The sequence below is a fragment of the Neovison vison genome, chromosome 12 (assembly GCF_020171115.1).
Source record: "Neovison vison isolate M4711 chromosome 12, ASM_NN_V1, whole genome shotgun sequence".
In the NCBI taxonomy this organism is placed as follows: Eukaryota; Metazoa; Chordata; class Mammalia; order Carnivora; family Mustelidae; genus Neogale; species Neogale vison.
The window spans coordinates 87,728,401-87,744,889 of record NC_058102.1 but is presented as its reverse complement, the minus strand read 5'-3'; the positions used below and the strand labels follow the sequence as shown (position 1 = coordinate 87,744,889).

General features: G+C 42.1%; 1 protein-coding gene across 1 annotated transcript in view; it reads right to left on the bottom strand.

Annotated features, from left to right (window-relative positions):
- The window catches only part of SCN8A (sodium voltage-gated channel alpha subunit 8), a 180,833-nt gene that overhangs the window by 36,675 nt on the left and 127,669 nt on the right, over nucleotides 1-16,489 (bottom strand). The window contains exons 14-17 of the mRNA XM_044229304.1: nucleotides 15,428-15,560; nucleotides 9,542-9,780; nucleotides 3,020-3,193; nucleotides 402-758 (exon numbers count right to left, since the gene is read on the bottom strand). Of these exons, the coding sequence (XP_044085239.1) occupies nucleotides 402-758; nucleotides 3,020-3,193; nucleotides 9,542-9,780; nucleotides 15,428-15,560 (903 nt within the window). The remainder of the gene's footprint in view (nucleotides 1-401; nucleotides 759-3,019; nucleotides 3,194-9,541; nucleotides 9,781-15,427; nucleotides 15,561-16,489) is intronic.

The window sequence follows — 16,489 nt, the reverse complement described above, 5'->3', positions numbered from 1 at the left end:
AAAAATTATCTAACCCAAAGTGCCAACAGTGTCGAAGTTGAGAAATTCTGAATTTAAATGAATTTTTCTGTAGTAGAAAGAGCGTAGATTTTGTAGTACAGGATCTAATACAAGCCCTGACATTTATCAGTTGCCTGACTTCAGGAAGGTCACTTAACTTTGCTGAGGTTTGTTTCCATAGCTATGAAAAAACGGGTGACAGGTTGTGGGGCTTATGACTCAGCAGGCCTCTGTAAAGAGCAGTTTCTTTTCCTTCATTTGTACCTTAGGGTTCTTGAGCCAAGAAAGAATTAAAAACTAGCACAGGCATGAACGCTAGTAGGCCCAAGACCATTGGGCTTCTGGGTCAAGGGTATGATGTTTTGGGCAAAGAATGAGAAGTTGTACAAATTAGTACTAACCACCAAGTTGCCAATAACCATGACCATCATGAAGACGATGAGGCACATGGCCTGGCCTGCCACTTCCATGCAGTCCCACATGGTCTCGATCCACTCCCCACACAATACTCGAAAGACAATGAGGAAGGAATGAAAAAAGTCATTCATGTGCCAGCGAGGGAGTTCACAATCCTGGTTGATCTTGCAGACACACTCTTTGTAGCTCTTTCCAAAGAGTTGCATCCCCACCACAGCAAAGATGAAGACAATAATGGCCAGCACCAGGGTCAGGTTGCCCAGGGCACCCACTGAATTTCCAATAATCTTGATCAGCATGTTCAGGGTGGGCCAGGATTTGGCCAATTTGAAGACTCGGAGCTAAGGGGAAAAAAATCAAAACAAAAATCAAATGATACTCAATCCATTATCTTCCGCATGGCTAAAATAAAAACATACAAAATTAGTGAGATGAGCTTAAATTTACTGAGCGACCTTGGGAAATTCCCAGGACTTTCTAACTATCTTAGACTAAAATGGGAGAATGTAAGGCACAGACAGGCAAAATGGATTAATTTCACAGTACATGAAAAACTTAAAGTAGGAACCAAGATTATTGCCTCTAGCCCCCTGTATTAGTCTGAGTCAAACTGCTTTTTATGTTTTGTTTTTAAATTTAAATTTTTTTTTAAGTAGGCTCCATGCCTAGTGCAAAGCCCAGCAGGGGGTTTGAACTCACGCCCCTGAGATCAAGACCTGACTGAGATCAATAGTTGGACGCTTAACCAACTAAGCCACACTGGCACCCCTCAATCCACTTTTTAAGAACCCATACATGAATATATCCTTTTGCTATTGATTTTTTCCTTGACATCTCAAAGAACATATGAAGGAAAATGTTGAGTTGTAGTGAAGCAAAAGATCAGGATGGCAAGGAAAGTGAAAAATAAATCATCTGTCTCTTTTAAAAAATCATGTAAAAATTCTAAGTATCTCTCTTTTTTGCCAGTAAATAATCAATAGCTGATATGAAACTGTGGAATATGCTTGGTATAACTTGGAGGAAAAGCACAAAGCCCTAGTAGGTGCAGTTCCATGTATATCAAACATCTTACGAGAAGGGCCTATAGTGATATTAATTCAGAGGACAAACTTCTGTTATGAGATTTCTATATTCTGTAATAAATGATTTATAAGGTCTCAGCAAATAGTCTACAATTATAATGCATATAATTCATTATCTAGAAATAATAATGATGAGGTCATCTTCAGATGTTATAAGTTAATGACTAACACAGGACATAATAGGAATTTTGGTAGAAGGCAATAGCACAGAGTGGAACATTTTTTTCCTATTAAAAGCTTGAGTCTTATCTGAGAGTTTAAGATTTACCAGGTGTTTCTCTGTATGAATATCTGGATCATTCATATTTTTTCCCTTCCTGACTGGTTCTTAAAATTATTAGGAATACTAGTGCTCAGGCTTCCACCTCTTACTCCTTCATCCCATCTTCCAGATAGTAAGAACGATTTTCAAAAAGTCTACTGTGGCCTGGATCCTAAGACTAGTAAAGATCCCAAGACTAGTAAACAGAGGTTCCAGAAACTTGCCAGAAGGACTGAGACTGAGTGAGACCTCTGTTTTACAAATAATTCCATTTTATTCCAATTCTCTTTTCTCAACATGCTGAATATCCTGATGAAAAAAACTAAAATCCTTTCAGTTATAAGTGCTAAGGTATTTTTCCCGATGAGGAGAGAAAAACCTAAGCCAGTTCTGATGCTTTGAGTGGGATATCCCCAAAGTAACTCAGCTTCTCAAGGGACTTAATCAGGACAGAGCTTATGCCTGTGTTTATGGGAAGCTATTTTGAGGGTATCATTAACTGTTTCAAAGTCATTTTAATAATTTTTTTAAAGATTTTATTTATTCATTTGACAGAGAGAGATCACAAGTAAGCAGAGTGGCAGGCAGAGAGAGAGGAAGGGAAGCAGGCTCCCTGCTGAGCAGAGAGCCCGATGCGGAACTCGATCCCAGGACCCCGAGATCATGACTTGAGCCGAAGGCAGCGGCCTAACCCACTGAGCCACCCAGGCGCCCCCATTTAAATAATTTTAACATTAGTTTTCTCAGGTACATTATAAAATCCTTCTCAGCTAATGTTATGGGGAAAAAAAGCCAATGTTTAACAGTTAATTTCAATATCATTTTAAAAAATACTGTTTTGAAAAAAAAAAAATACTGTTTTGTTCCTGTTTTCTGGAAGGGGTCATCATGATGGAAGAAATGAGAGACCTCTTTGAACAAGGAGAAGTTCCACTTCAGCTTTACTAGCAAATTCATTAGACCTCAAAATAGCCCTTAGGAATCCTTTTTCATCTTTTAGATTAGCCATTATTTTCTGAGGAACTTCCTAAAATTGACCTCTGTTTGTTGACTAACATTAAAAACTAACTTCTATATTGGGCACTTAGCAGAAAAATTTTTTCAAGATTTTAGTATCTAAGTCAATAAACTGCCAACAGAAATTGTGAGTAGAATATAGCTAAGGATTTTTTAAATCATCAAATTAACTTATGCAAAACTTTTTAGTAGCTGCAAGATAGGAAATGTAAAAAGAAATTGGAGAAATATGGAATACCAATCGGAAAGATCGCAGCACCGAAAGCCCCTCCACGTCTGCTAGACCCAGTTCCATTAAACTGAGGGAGACAATAAATCCGTCAAAAATGTTCCAACCTTCTTGGAAATAATAGTAGGGATCCATGGCTATGAGCTTCAGGAACATTTCCGCTGTGAAAATTCCAGTGAAAACCTAAAGAGGGGAAGGTGGGGGGTAAGAAAAAGAAATAAGAGAAAGAGAATGCCTTTATCATTATCTTTGGATAGAATATGTCCAAGAAGCCACAAGAGCTAGCCTTCTTAAACTGTGCATCTGAGGACATCAGCACTTAGATGTCCCATGACTACTCCACATGGGGCAGGAGAGCCTTGTTGCCTCTTGATTCAAGTACTCAGTCCCAATGTTCTCATCTTTGTTGACAGAAACACCTAATTCACATTGCTCAAGAATGCATTTAACAAGCTATTTTAAGCAATAGGAAGACCACACAGGGGACAGACTCCTTCTAAAGGGTCAGCAGCCATTTTGAATGTTTATGTTTGGGGTGTTAGCCTAAAAAAAACCAAAACCAAAAACCAAAAACACCCTTCATTCAATTGTAATTCTCTTTAAAATATACAGCATTATTCCTGATTTGATATTATGTGTCTTTTTTTTTAGATTTTATTTATTTATTCAATAGAGACAGCAAGAAAGGGAATATACAAGCAGAGGGAGTGGGAGAGGGAGAAGTAGACTCCCCACTGGGCAGGGAGCCCAGTGTGGGGCTCGATCCCAGGACCCTGGGATCGTGACCTGAGCCAAAGGCAGATGCTTAACAACTGAACCACCCAGGCCTCCCAATGTTATGTGTCTTATCGAAGGCTGACATATGCTGTTGTGTTTCTTATTTTGAGTTGTAAAAGCAACAGAACACTGCTAAAAGTGTGCAAAATACAGGAAAAAAGTATGGTCTCATCATCTCATACAACTATCATTTTTTCTATATTCCCTCTCTGTTTTTTTTCAAATGCATATATATTTTGACAGAGTTGTAAAATCATAGAGTACATAGTATCGTGGGTCTTTTTACTTATCATAACTCAATCCATGTTTCTGCATAGTCTTCTGAATTCCCATTTGTATTGCTTGTATAAAATTCTACTGAGTATGTCAAGAACTTTCTTTTCTTTTTATTAAAAATATATTTATTTTAGAGAAAGAGAGAGTGTGAGCTGGGGGAGGGAGATAAAGAGAGAGAGAGAATTTCAAACAGATTCCCCACTGAGTGAGGAGTCCATCTGGGTAAGAGAATGACTTCTCCCCAGTGTCATAAGACTCCTAACTTTTCTACCTTTCAGAGCACCCCATGTCTCCCAATGCCTCCTGTATCCCACAGGACTTGGTAACATAATGTACTATAAGAAAGTAAAATCCCACAAATGCCAGGTTTGACAAGACCCTCATCCTAAGCGAACCACATGACATCAGACTCTTACTGAATAACATCAGATTCTTACTAAATATTATGATTTTAGAGGAAGGTTTCATATGTAACGGGTTTTAAACTCATAATAAAATTATAGCTTGCAACTACCTGGTTACCAAGTTTACAAAGGAAGCAGTTTAAGGAAAACTTTGAAGATATGGTCTGAGGACAGAACTGGAAGTAGTCAAAAATATTTAGATTACAGATGCTGTTGGGAAAGAGACCCAGTTAATGTATAGGAATGACAAAACAGAATGGTGTGACGGAAATAAAAATGGATAAAAGGGCTGAAAGGTTTTGTGTCTGCGTACTTTTCCACGGCCCCCCATTTTCCTAAACTGAAGATGCAGTATTCTAGAACTGAAAGAAAATAATCCCTAGAGAGATCCAATTAAGCAAAATCAAAGTTCACAGTGCCTGCTACGCATCTACAGATAGAACATCACTGTGAGGGCAGCTAAGCAAATCCTGACAGCCATTTTCCCTCAGCATAAACCCAGGGAACGTTTCTCTCTACAGAAACGTCAGCCTGCTTGCTGCACACTATGTAGAGACTGGATTTGCTGTCCCACTGGTTCTGATGGACACACAGGAAATGCTCAGTATAAGCACTGGCTAACTGACCATGGAATATTTATCCTGTGGGAACTCTGGTTCCTAAGAGAAAACCAACGATGGCAGAGTTACTGTTGCTTTTCAATGGGATGCACGGCACCCAGATGCCGGGTAGAAATGCCTGTGACAGAGGTCAGCAACCATGTTCTTTCCTCATACAGTGATTGCCATCATTGGGGTTTGCTGGTATGAAAGAACACTTTTTTTTTACAAATGGAAAAGTGTAGGTTTAAGGCTATCCCTATGGTGCCATTCTAATTTGTGCCGTGCTATGCCTCTTGAGGAGGAGAAAAAATAAGAATGATAAGAATTATAATTATAATCACAGAATTATAAGCAGCATATCAACCAACAGCTGTACATAAATGTTGCTCTTGTGAGTGTCCTCAAATATTCACCTAGGAATTTATGCTCTAATGTAGCATTTCTCAAAGAAATTGGGATTGGGGTGTCAGGGCCTGAGAAGTGTGGGGAGAGGGTACACAGGGAGGACACTGGTGTGGATGCTGGGGGGTCTAGCATAGGAAGCCAGTGCCTGAAAAGGGCGAGGAGGACAATCACCCAGCAAGAGGTAACGGTGCTTTTTGATCAAATAAATAAACTAGAAATAGAGGCGACCAGGTTTCTTCATCAGAGGAGTTGGAACTATAGAAACGGAGATACCAGAATGAACCCGGTAATGTTGGACTAGGATAAACAGCCAGCTTCATACTGAGAGGGCCCAGTCATTAACATTGCTCCAATAGATCTTGACTTCTAATTATTATTTCCACTACAACAACGAGTGCTCCTTAAGAAATGGCTGGTCCAGGCCTGAGATGGGAAAAATATAAAATTAGGCTGGACTATTCTATGATACTGGATAAAAGGTAATGAGGATATGTTGACAGGACCCAGAAACCAGCTTGAAGGAACGCCCAGTGACCAAATCAGGAATGGTTTAAACATTTAGATGATAATAGATTATAACCCACCAGATAAAACTGAAAGCCATGAGTCTACATTGACATAAATAAATGAATAAATCCAAAGTTTAATGAAGAAAAGTAAATTTAGATAATTTCAAAACATCTTCACAAATACTTACTAATTAAAATGGAATTATAAATGGAAAAGAGTAACTTTACAGGAGAGAAGCCTGGCAGACACCTCCTTCATCAACTGACCGAGTCCCATCAATTTGGGACAAATGGAAACCATGCCATCTGGTAGGTGCAAGGAGAAGACAGCCTCACTTTTGTGACATTCCCACCAAATGTGTAAGCTGAGTCTAGTTAGGAGGAAACATCAGACAAACTGATCTTGAGGGAATTCTATAAAATAACTGGCCTGCAGTCTCCCCTAGTCTCAAGGTCAAGAAATTAATGTAAGACTGAGAAAGTCTGCCAAGCTGAAGAAGACTGAAAAGACAGGACAACCGAATGCAACAGGAGACTGGAACAGCATCCTTTTGCTACAGAGGACATGGCTGGGATTTCTGGCAGAACCTGAAGGGGCCTGAGAATGCAGTGGTTGTGAGGTGCATGGGAATTTCCTGAGTCTGGTGGCCGTACTGCGGTTTTGCATGAGAGCATACTTGTTCATTAAGCACACATGCAGAAGGCTCAGAGGCTGTGTCAGCAGCTTACTCTCCAAAACACCATCTTAGACCATACCTGAAACCTTTCTCCAAGATTGAGATTGCTTAAACAAAACAAAACAAAACAAAACAAAACAAAACAAAACACCTTTTAAACTCACTATTGTGTTCAAATGGTTGCAAAAAAAGGCAAGAAAAGTGCTCGCTTCGGCAGCACATATACTAAAAAAAAAAAAAAAAAAAAAAGGCAAGAAAAGAATCCTTATATTTATCTCCTGAATAACACAAAAGGTGCAGAAGTCACATAGCCAAACTGGGCTTCCATTTCCTTTATGGAACATGAGGGATGGATAAAATTATCTTTACGGTTCTTCCTCGTATTAACATTTTTCCTTGTGGGAGGGCTGAGGAGGCAGCAAACTTTACAGCAAACTATTCTCCTCTCCCACCAGAAACCTCCATCTATATATCTATGGACAAACACAGCTCAGGTCACCGTCCCAGCTGTGGGAAGTCCTTAGGTTTCCAGCTGTGAGACAGGCTGTTCCCTATTTCACAAGCTGGTCAATCTCACTCTTTTCCATCTTTTTCTCAGGTTCATTCAAAGACTCTCTCTAGATGTCCAAGCCTTTGGGAGCTCTTCTCTGTTTGTTAGATGGGTTGCTGCCTGATTCATGAATCATTTAATAAAGCCCGTTAGATTAAAAAAAAATGTCCAAGCTACTGAATTACACTAATATGATTCCTATGATTTGTAGAGTGCTTTTTACTATTCCAAAAACTTCTCTATAGGTTCTCATTTTGTCCTCCCAAATACTGATGACATGGTATTACCCTTGTTTTACAGATGCAAACATTTGTGGTTAGAAATGAGTAGCATATTTTAAGTTAGTATGTTCAAAACAGAACCCTTGATTTTAAACCTCAAACCTATTCCTTCTTTAGTCATCCTATTTCCCTCTTAGCTACCAAACTTCCAAATCTACGTACTATTCTTCATTTCTTTCCCTTCACGCTCACCTCAAATCTACTGGCCAGTCCAAAGTGTCCTGAACCATTCACTGTTTTCCATCCCCACTACTAATTGCATGCTTTCTTTACAATCCCTTGAAAATTCTTGCCCCCAGAGTGTTTTCCCATTTTAGAACTCGGTTTTGGTTGACTTGCTTCAAAAAGTCCCTGAGTATTTTTAGTTGCTGACCTTCCCTTCTCTCCTCTTTCTTCTTGATGATTCTGAGCAAAGTCTTCTGAATGTTCGAACTCTAATTTAGCTGTGACCCTAAGTCTTTACAGATTTTTAAGAAAGGGAAAAATGGTGTTATCTGCTGGTCTGGTCTGAGGGCAATTCTGCTGGTGGTAGGTGAAAAGACCTCTCAAATTCCCTTCAAAATCAAGAACTGGCTTTGCAAAAAGCAAGTAAAAGTAAAGACTTTGAGAAAAACAAAACATCTCAGGGAAAATACCACCACCACCACCACCATGAACAAAACAAAATTATCAAGCTATATTTTTCATTACTTAAGTCTTGGCTAATAAGATAAAGCTCATATCTGTATCATCTTGTTGATTCTTTCAAAATGTTGCTCGGTGGCCAAGTTTCTGGTCCGCGAGTGACACAGCCCACTATCAGGTACCCTTCAGAGTCAGCAGATTTCCTGGACAGCCTACAAGAGTGTCCCATTTCAAGATGACCCATATTTCATCGGGTAGCACACGAGCATTTATATCAAAGCATTGAGCCTGAAGCATGTCACGAACTCCGACATGCAGAGTAGAAAGACCACAGAATTATCTCGGATGTGTACCAGGGAACGTGATAGGCTACAAGGACTAACCAGATAAACGATCTCTCCTTTGCCATGTGTGTTTTCATAATCAAAACTCAAAATGATATTATAACACTCTAATAGTATGTTAGGGCTTAATGTAAATACTCTTTGTGTCAGACGTGTGTGTGTGTGTGTGTATACAGAGAGAGGGAGGGAGGGAGAGGGAGAACATCAGGCAGGGATCATACTCAAAAGGTAACAAACCACTAGATTTGACTTGCTCATGGTGAAACTCCCAAGGAATAATGAAGCACAGATGACCCAGAAGATTCTTTCCAACTAGATCTTTCCCACCTACCAAAATTCAATCAACTCCTGATTTTTGGACTAAAGAAATAAAACAGATAATCCCCAAATCACAACTACTTGACTTCAGAATACACTGTGCCATCTATTAAAAACAAAACAAAGCACCTCATTCTTATCTTCTAAATAATATAATAAGTTAAATATATGACTTCAGCTAACATTAAAATAAATTTGGCACAGATCAACTAACAGTAGAAACTGGATGAGAGCCCAGAAGTTGGATGGGAGGGGGAAGCCAGCCTAGAATTAAGTTTCCCACAGATAGGCCCCATATGGATAATTAAGATATGACAGCGCAGGCAAATTTATAGTTCTGTTTAATGCACTAAAAGAGCTCCCCTATTTTGTGGTGGTTGTTACTGAAGGTGAAAGGGGAAGTGATGCTGGAGTAATGCAGGAATCAATGTGAGAAACAGAATGAGAAAGAAAATCCAGAAGTCCTTGGCTCAGGTTGCTGAAAGCAACCCACTGCACCATGCCTCCCATTCTGTCACCATGGCTGGTTTTCTGCCAATAACTCCTAAATGACGTCTTCAAAGTTCTGCAGAAAGAGGGAACAGCCAAGGGATCACAACAGTGAGCAGAAGCGGCTGGGGCTACGCCATATGTGGAAGCATTTGTCTTCCAATTAACTCTTACTTTCTTTGCAACTAAACTCCAGCTTCCAGTATCGGAAAAAAGATGTCCTACAGGCAAAACATGTTCGGATCATAAAATCCGGAGACAGTGTTCCATCTTACCAGATTTCCTACAGCCAAGACGTGCTCAAACTGTGGTGTCATGGGATGGTGCTCCATGGCCATAAACAGGGTATTCAGGACAATGCAGATGGTGATGGCCAAGTCCACAAAAGGGTCCATAACGATCAAATTCACAATCTCTTTCAGTTTTATCCAGTAGGGGTGACACTCCCAGATGAGGAAAGTATTGGCAAATTTATACCAGCACGGCGGGCACTTTCTTTGAGACTCTTCCAGCTCTGCAGTGAGTAAAGAACAAACACGGTGAGAAAACAAAGGGGGCTGCTCTTCACCCTCTGCTGGGTCATTATCACTTCCATTCAGCACAAGAAGAAAGCTGGTCCGAGTGCTGACCTTCCTGAGTGTGTAGTCACTGCCCACCACCCTGTTTTCTTTCTCACGAAGGGAAAGAGGAAGCAGGGGCAGTCGCAGGTCAGCTCCCTGTTAACAACCATCTGGTTATAAACTGGGGTTTGATATGTCTGTTTTGGGAGCCCAGCGTCATGGTTAGGAGCTTGGCCTCTGGAGTCTGACTTCCCGGTCTGACTGGGTTCAGCACTCACAACTGTGTGATCTCAGGCAAGTTGCTGGGTCCTCTATGTTTCTTTGCGTCATCTGAAATGACACTTCCTTTACAGGCTGGAGGGCTAAATGAGTCCTGTAATCCTCATGCACTGAGGAGTTAGCGAGGTGGTGAATGTAAAGCAGCCCGGACAGCGCCTGACACGCGGCAGGTCCTTGGTAAACGGTAGGCCTTAGATTATACATCGTATCCCTAAATCATTATCAGAGAAGCAGCCGCAAGCACAGACTCTGAAGCCAGACGTACCTGGCCGCTCAGACATTGCTGGGCAGGGGAACCCGGGCACCGTTCTTCAGTCAGAGAGAACTGAATGCGCTAAGACAGAAAGCACCTCAGAGCACCCTGGCCTACAGTAAAGGTCACAGAAGCGTCTGCTCTTAGCATTCATTCTCTGGGCAGCCCAGGCAGCGTGGGTGGCTGGCTACCCTGTGCAGGGCATCTCTTCCGGTCCCAAAGAAGTGCAAGTCAGTGAGCTCACAACTCACAACTCCTGGCACAGGACTCCCACTCCTCTCCCTACCTCTCCTCTTTCTCATCTCCCCTCTCTTCCCTTCTTGAGACATTTTTGTCCTCCTTCCTTCCTTCCTTCCCTCCCTTGGTCTTTCTCTTCTTTCCTTATCTTCTTTCAGTCTGGCTCTCTCGCTTTTAGAAACAGAACTGGTTAGTTTCCAACAAGATCTTATGTGATCCCCAACACACAAAACAGATAAGCCAGGAACTGCTATAGTAGAGGCAGGAAGAGGAGCCCAGTCTGGCGGACTTCCTTTTTCCCTGAGGCACTTCCCTAGAATCCTGGACATAGACTGAATATCACTGGACCAAGATGATCTCAGGGTCACTCACAAAACAAAGATGAAAAAGGACCCTTAGACACTAAAGGCAGAGAACCATTTAGCCAGCAAACATAACAATCCGGGCACTAGACCACAGGCAACAAAGCCCTCCTCAAGTAAAGTATGAGTTATAATAGCCTGAATTACAAAAGTCCAAGGTCCTTGATCTCCAAGGAGGTTCTTTAAGAGATGGAGATTTGAAAACCTGTCAGCATGATAATCCTTAAAGGAAAGGTCTTGGTTCCATGGGGTTGAATATAACTACATCTATCCCACATCCCAACCCAATTCTGCTGACAAAATCAAATCATTCAAGGAATTAAAAAAAGTTTCCCAGCGTTTCACCAAGAACAAGATGGCTGCCTTAAATTAGTCTACTTTCCCTTTTCCAACCAGCTGGATGGTGCCCATGGTGATGGCTTTAATTTAGATGGGGTGCTTTGGTTGGGTTTTTGATTGGCTCCCTGGTTGCTAAGAAAATGGTTGCCTTGGTTTTTCAGATTTAAGGGCCACAGTAAGCGCCACGTGGGAGTCTGCGTGGGAAAGGAAGTCTGTGAAGAAAATTTGCTTTGGCTTCTTCCTCATAGAACTCCCTCCCTTCCCAAGGTAAATTTAGTTTTCTAACCAAAAAAAGAAAATGAAAAGGTTCTCTTATTTCCATAAATTCTTACAGTACATATTTGGAAATTTGGTTCCGTTCCTTTTTTTAATCTCCTCCCTTCTCCAAATGTCTATTCACTGGCACGTGGAGGTTAAAGCAGTGACTGTTCACGTCTCTGACAGTAGACACAATTGCAGTGTTGTATGGTGCACTAGGTTCTAAGTCTCTGTCAGATATTGAAGAGGGGTTTCCCTACCCTATGGGGCACCAAGAAGGTTCCTACAGGGATACTGGGGATCTTACCCACATTTTCTCAGGTAAGATCTCAGGATAATCTTTCGGGTTCCACAAACAGTAAGACAACATGGAGCTTTAGGAGCTAGAAAGGATCAGTTAGGTGACAACAGATATTTATAAAGTGACTCACAACTTGATAAACTGTTATTGACCTCACATGCCTAAAGCAGCTAAGAATTTTGTCTGAGGAAAAATATTTCCAAAGAAATACCCAAAGGTTAAGGGGGTTCCCTTTACTTTGCTCCTGGACATTCTCAGAGAGGTTACTGTAGTCTCAACCTCAGGGGTGCTGGGGATTCTTTTCAGAGAGGGCCTCACAGTTCCGCCAAGATGGTGGTGTTAGTAGACCGTGAGGTTCTGAAGGCAGGGCTTCTCTCAGTTCAATTCAACTGCTTTGAAACAACTACAGTGTGAGAGGCCCTGGGAACATGCTGATGAACAAGAGTCTGCACCCTCACAGAGCTTACAGCCACACCACGAGAGATACACAGCAGGTAAGTAATGGTGCTGACTGACACTTGGGGCTGGTCAGTTGAACACAAGAGCGAGTCAACAAATTGTGGCAGCCAACAGCTCTGGCCAGTCGTCTCTCTGAGACAGTTTTTGAACCTGTTTTACTTGAGAACCAATAATAAGTACCATCACTTCTTCATTCTTACTTGACCAACTCCCTCCTCTTCTCCCATAGCTTCACTGCTCAGAGAAGTGAGACTATAGTAGTCTGCTTACTCCCTTCCCCCAGTCCTCTGAACTAGCCCCAAGCTGATGGCACTGCTGACTGAATTCTGCTGAGTTCATTGGATCCAGGTGAGCATGTCTGCAAGGGGATGGGGGGGGGACACACTACGGGCAGGATTTTCTCCTTATTTACACGCTTCTGGAATTCTCCACTGTGCTCTCTAAGAGATCAGGTAAATAGAAACCTGCTTCTTTGGTTTGGTAATCCAAAGATTAAAATTATGTCAGAGTTTCCTAACAGAAGGTCTGAGAAGCAGGAACAATTATTCATTCAATGCTGGTTTTTCATGTTGTAGCAATCATTAAATACAGGGACCAGCAGTTAAATAGGAATGGATCTTTCTTAATGTCCTTTAATTCCCTCTCACATTATTCTGCTCCAGCCATTCGTTGTTCTTTGCTTAGAGCAGTTCTGTCTCATCAGCTTTAACAAAGGGAGTGGAATACTAGGGGAGGGGATAGGGGAATGTCTGCGCAGTGAAAGGCTATGTGAACATTAGGACTTAGAAAAGGGAGAAAAAACAGGAATGGCTTCCTACTCAGGAACACAATTATGACTGTCTCTCTCTCCCCTGAGCTGCCCCTATGTCTGTTTTTTTATCATATATGTGCTTGTGGGTGGAGGGTAGAGAATGAGGAGGGCAGAAACGGAAGAGAAAGAAGGGCACAGGGAGAAGAGGAAGGGAGAAGAAAAAGACCAAGCTATCCCTCCATTGGTTTCTACCCAGCTCAGTAGAGGAATGGAAGCACCAAGGCCTTCAAAGGGAAGCCCGCAGCATGGACGCCCCCACCATTCCAAGCACGGCAAGGGTCAGTCTAACAAACATTTCTGGTGCATTTACTTTTACTAGACCCTGTGCTGGGCCCCAGTAATCAACTGAGTAACTGTGGTATTGCGTCAACAGTTCATCCATTCTGATGTCGGTGTCAGTCATAAAATATGCCTGTTGGAGGTGCAACTTTCTCTTTCTTTTGTCTTTCTCAACTTCCACAGATATCCAGAGAAATCCTGTTCTTGTCTCCAAGTGAAGAATAAAATTAGCCAAGGTTCTTAAGCTAGTGCTTCTTAGCTTGAAATTCTTATGCTCTGCAGTTATCTCAAAGTATAAACTACAAAACTAGAGATATTTTCTCAGACGAGGACCTCGATGAAAATTAGAGGAAAACAGGAATAAATGTTCAGGCAGCTGAAACAGTTAACTCAAATTCTTCCTACTTGATACATTCTTAAGTTTAGTCTAGGTATAGTCTAAAACACTGCTCACAGGTGGTAATGTAAATGATCTAGGGGACTCCTTTCTGAGGATTCTCCCTTTATCACAGACAACCCCACTGAATGAATGAACACACACTCTCTCTCGCCTTCTCTTTCTCTCAGAGTAGAAGTGTTATTGGGCTCAAATGACTTAAAAAATAACTTGTCCCAAGAACATCAGGATAGTTTTGAATCTCCTTAGCTCAGGAACTCTGGTTATTGCTGGGTTAGCCCGGGAGCTCTGAACTCTGAAAAAAAGCAATCCGAGGTCTTGAGAATATTCTGGGACAGCTTGGCTAAACCAGCGTGAATCAAAACAAGGAGATTCATGCAGAATCAAACAGCAACTCGTGAGAGAAAACCCAGTCACTGAATCTACCTCCAGAGACATCAAGAGGAGCCTGCAGTACAGACCACAGGTGGACAGACAGCTGATACTCGCTGGGGGACTGTGCTGTCGTGGAAAACCCTGATGCTGCCCAGTGTGCCAGGCTATGTTGTGCAGGGGAGCACCCAACACCAAGCACCAGCATCGACAGCAACTGCAGGTGCACTGTGATTGCACAGTGGCTGTTCTCCCGTGGCACAGAGCGCTGAAATAAGAGGGGCTTCGGCTTACCTCTCACACATCAAACGTATTTATGGATATGTGGGGGTGTTTGATGAGAGGCAGAACTAGGTGCCGTCTAAATGCACAGTACATTAGTCCTTCAGGGAAAACCAAGAGGGTCCCAGGTAGCTAACCAGGGGAAGAGGAAGGTGTGTTGTTGGGCAGAGGGCATGGAGGGATGCCATCATTTCTTTTTCTTTTTCTTTTTCTTTTTTTTAAAGATTATTTATTTATTTATTTGACAGAGAGCGATCACAAGTAGGCAGAGAGACAGGCAGAGAGAGAGAGAGAGGAGGAAGCAGGCTCCCTGCTGAGCAGAGAGCCCGATGTGGGACTCAATCCCAGGACCCTGAGATCATGACCTGAGCCGAAGGCAGCGGCTTAACCCACTGAGCCACCCAGGCGCTCCCCTCTTTTTTTTTTTTAAAGATTTTATTTATTTATTTGACAGAGAGAGATCACAAGTAGGCAGAGAGGCAGGCAGAGAGAGAGAGAGAGGAGGAAGCAGGGTCCCCACTAAGCAGAGAACCCCATGTGGGGCTCGATCCCAGGACCCTGAGATCATGACCCGAGCTGAAGGCAGAGGCTTTAACCCACTGAGCCACCCAGGTGCCCCAATACCATCATTTCTTATCTTCACAGCTCCTCAGTCTACAGCCTTTATGCCTCCCCTCACCCCACTGGCTCCTCATGACCATTACGGTGTTCTTGAGATCTTCTAGCTTACTCCTGACTGTCATTTCCTTCGTAATTCTTACTTATCTGTGTACAATGCTGGTAGAAGCTCTGAAGTCCTTATTTGATTATCTGCATGTAGATTTGGGATGTTTGTTCCTAAAGCCCGTAGACTCTATTCCTAAGGTTCAGAGTTAATTTTTGCAAAACTCAGGCCAATGGACAGGAATTATATTTATCACGCACACTACATTTGAGATTTTGGCGGCTTAGACCGACATCAAGGGCACATACCTTCTACTAGTGTATTTGTAACGACACTCAGTATACTGTTGATTCTGTCCTTCCGCCCATAGGAGGCCAGTTGGTCCATGGAAACTAAGAGAGATCCGGGGCCTTTCTTCTTAATTTCCACCTCAGTTGTAGCCTGGAAAAAAATAGTGAATCAGGTGAGTAAAGTCTTACAAACATTAAAGCTGGGCCTTACTGGACAGACGGTCCAGAGTGTGAGCAGAAACAGATGCTCTTCCTGATACCTTTTACTCTGCTCCTACAATCCTATTCACCTCAAAAAGTAGGAGAAAACATGACTATGGATCATCCTAGCTCTAAAAATGACAAGACCAGGTGAAGTCTGTACAAATCTACAATGAACCAAAGAATCTGGATAGGACCCAAGCACCTCATCTGGTTAATTCATAGCACGGAACAGAAAGACTGATCTCCAGGGCCAATGACATCCAAAGCAGAACCTGAATTCTCCTGTCTCAGTCTCGTATCCATAGCATCTGGCTAGAATTGGACCACACGGTAAAATAGAATTCACCTCCATTCGACATTTCATTAAGGGCCAAGTCCCTGATCACACTGAGTACTGTAGACATTGTTTCCTGCATGGGTACGAGACACCATTGCTCTCTCAAACTGTTGCTTCCAAATATCAGACCTGGGCCCAACTGAATGTTAGCAAGCTGAAGTTCTACCCTAATTCTCCTCCAAGGCACTGTAAAGAAGTATGGTAAGGGTCTCACTATTTTACATCTATGTTTATTTTGCCCTGATAAAACTTTACTTTATAAGTTAACCTGAGATATTCAAATTCCCACACAAAAAGGGCAGAAAACACCATCAGACTGTTACACAAAATATTTGTTACATGCTCTACCGTGGGGGATTACAGCACAGTGTTTCTTACTGACCCTTGCTGGTGCTCTTTGTGCCAAACTGAATATACTACGTTAGATTAACCTTCAAGCAGTGGCTTAAAAAAGCTAGCTTTCCAGTTACCACAACAATCACTATAACATGTCATCCATGTAATGCTGGCTGTCCCTTCCACTATGAAGATAAGAGGGC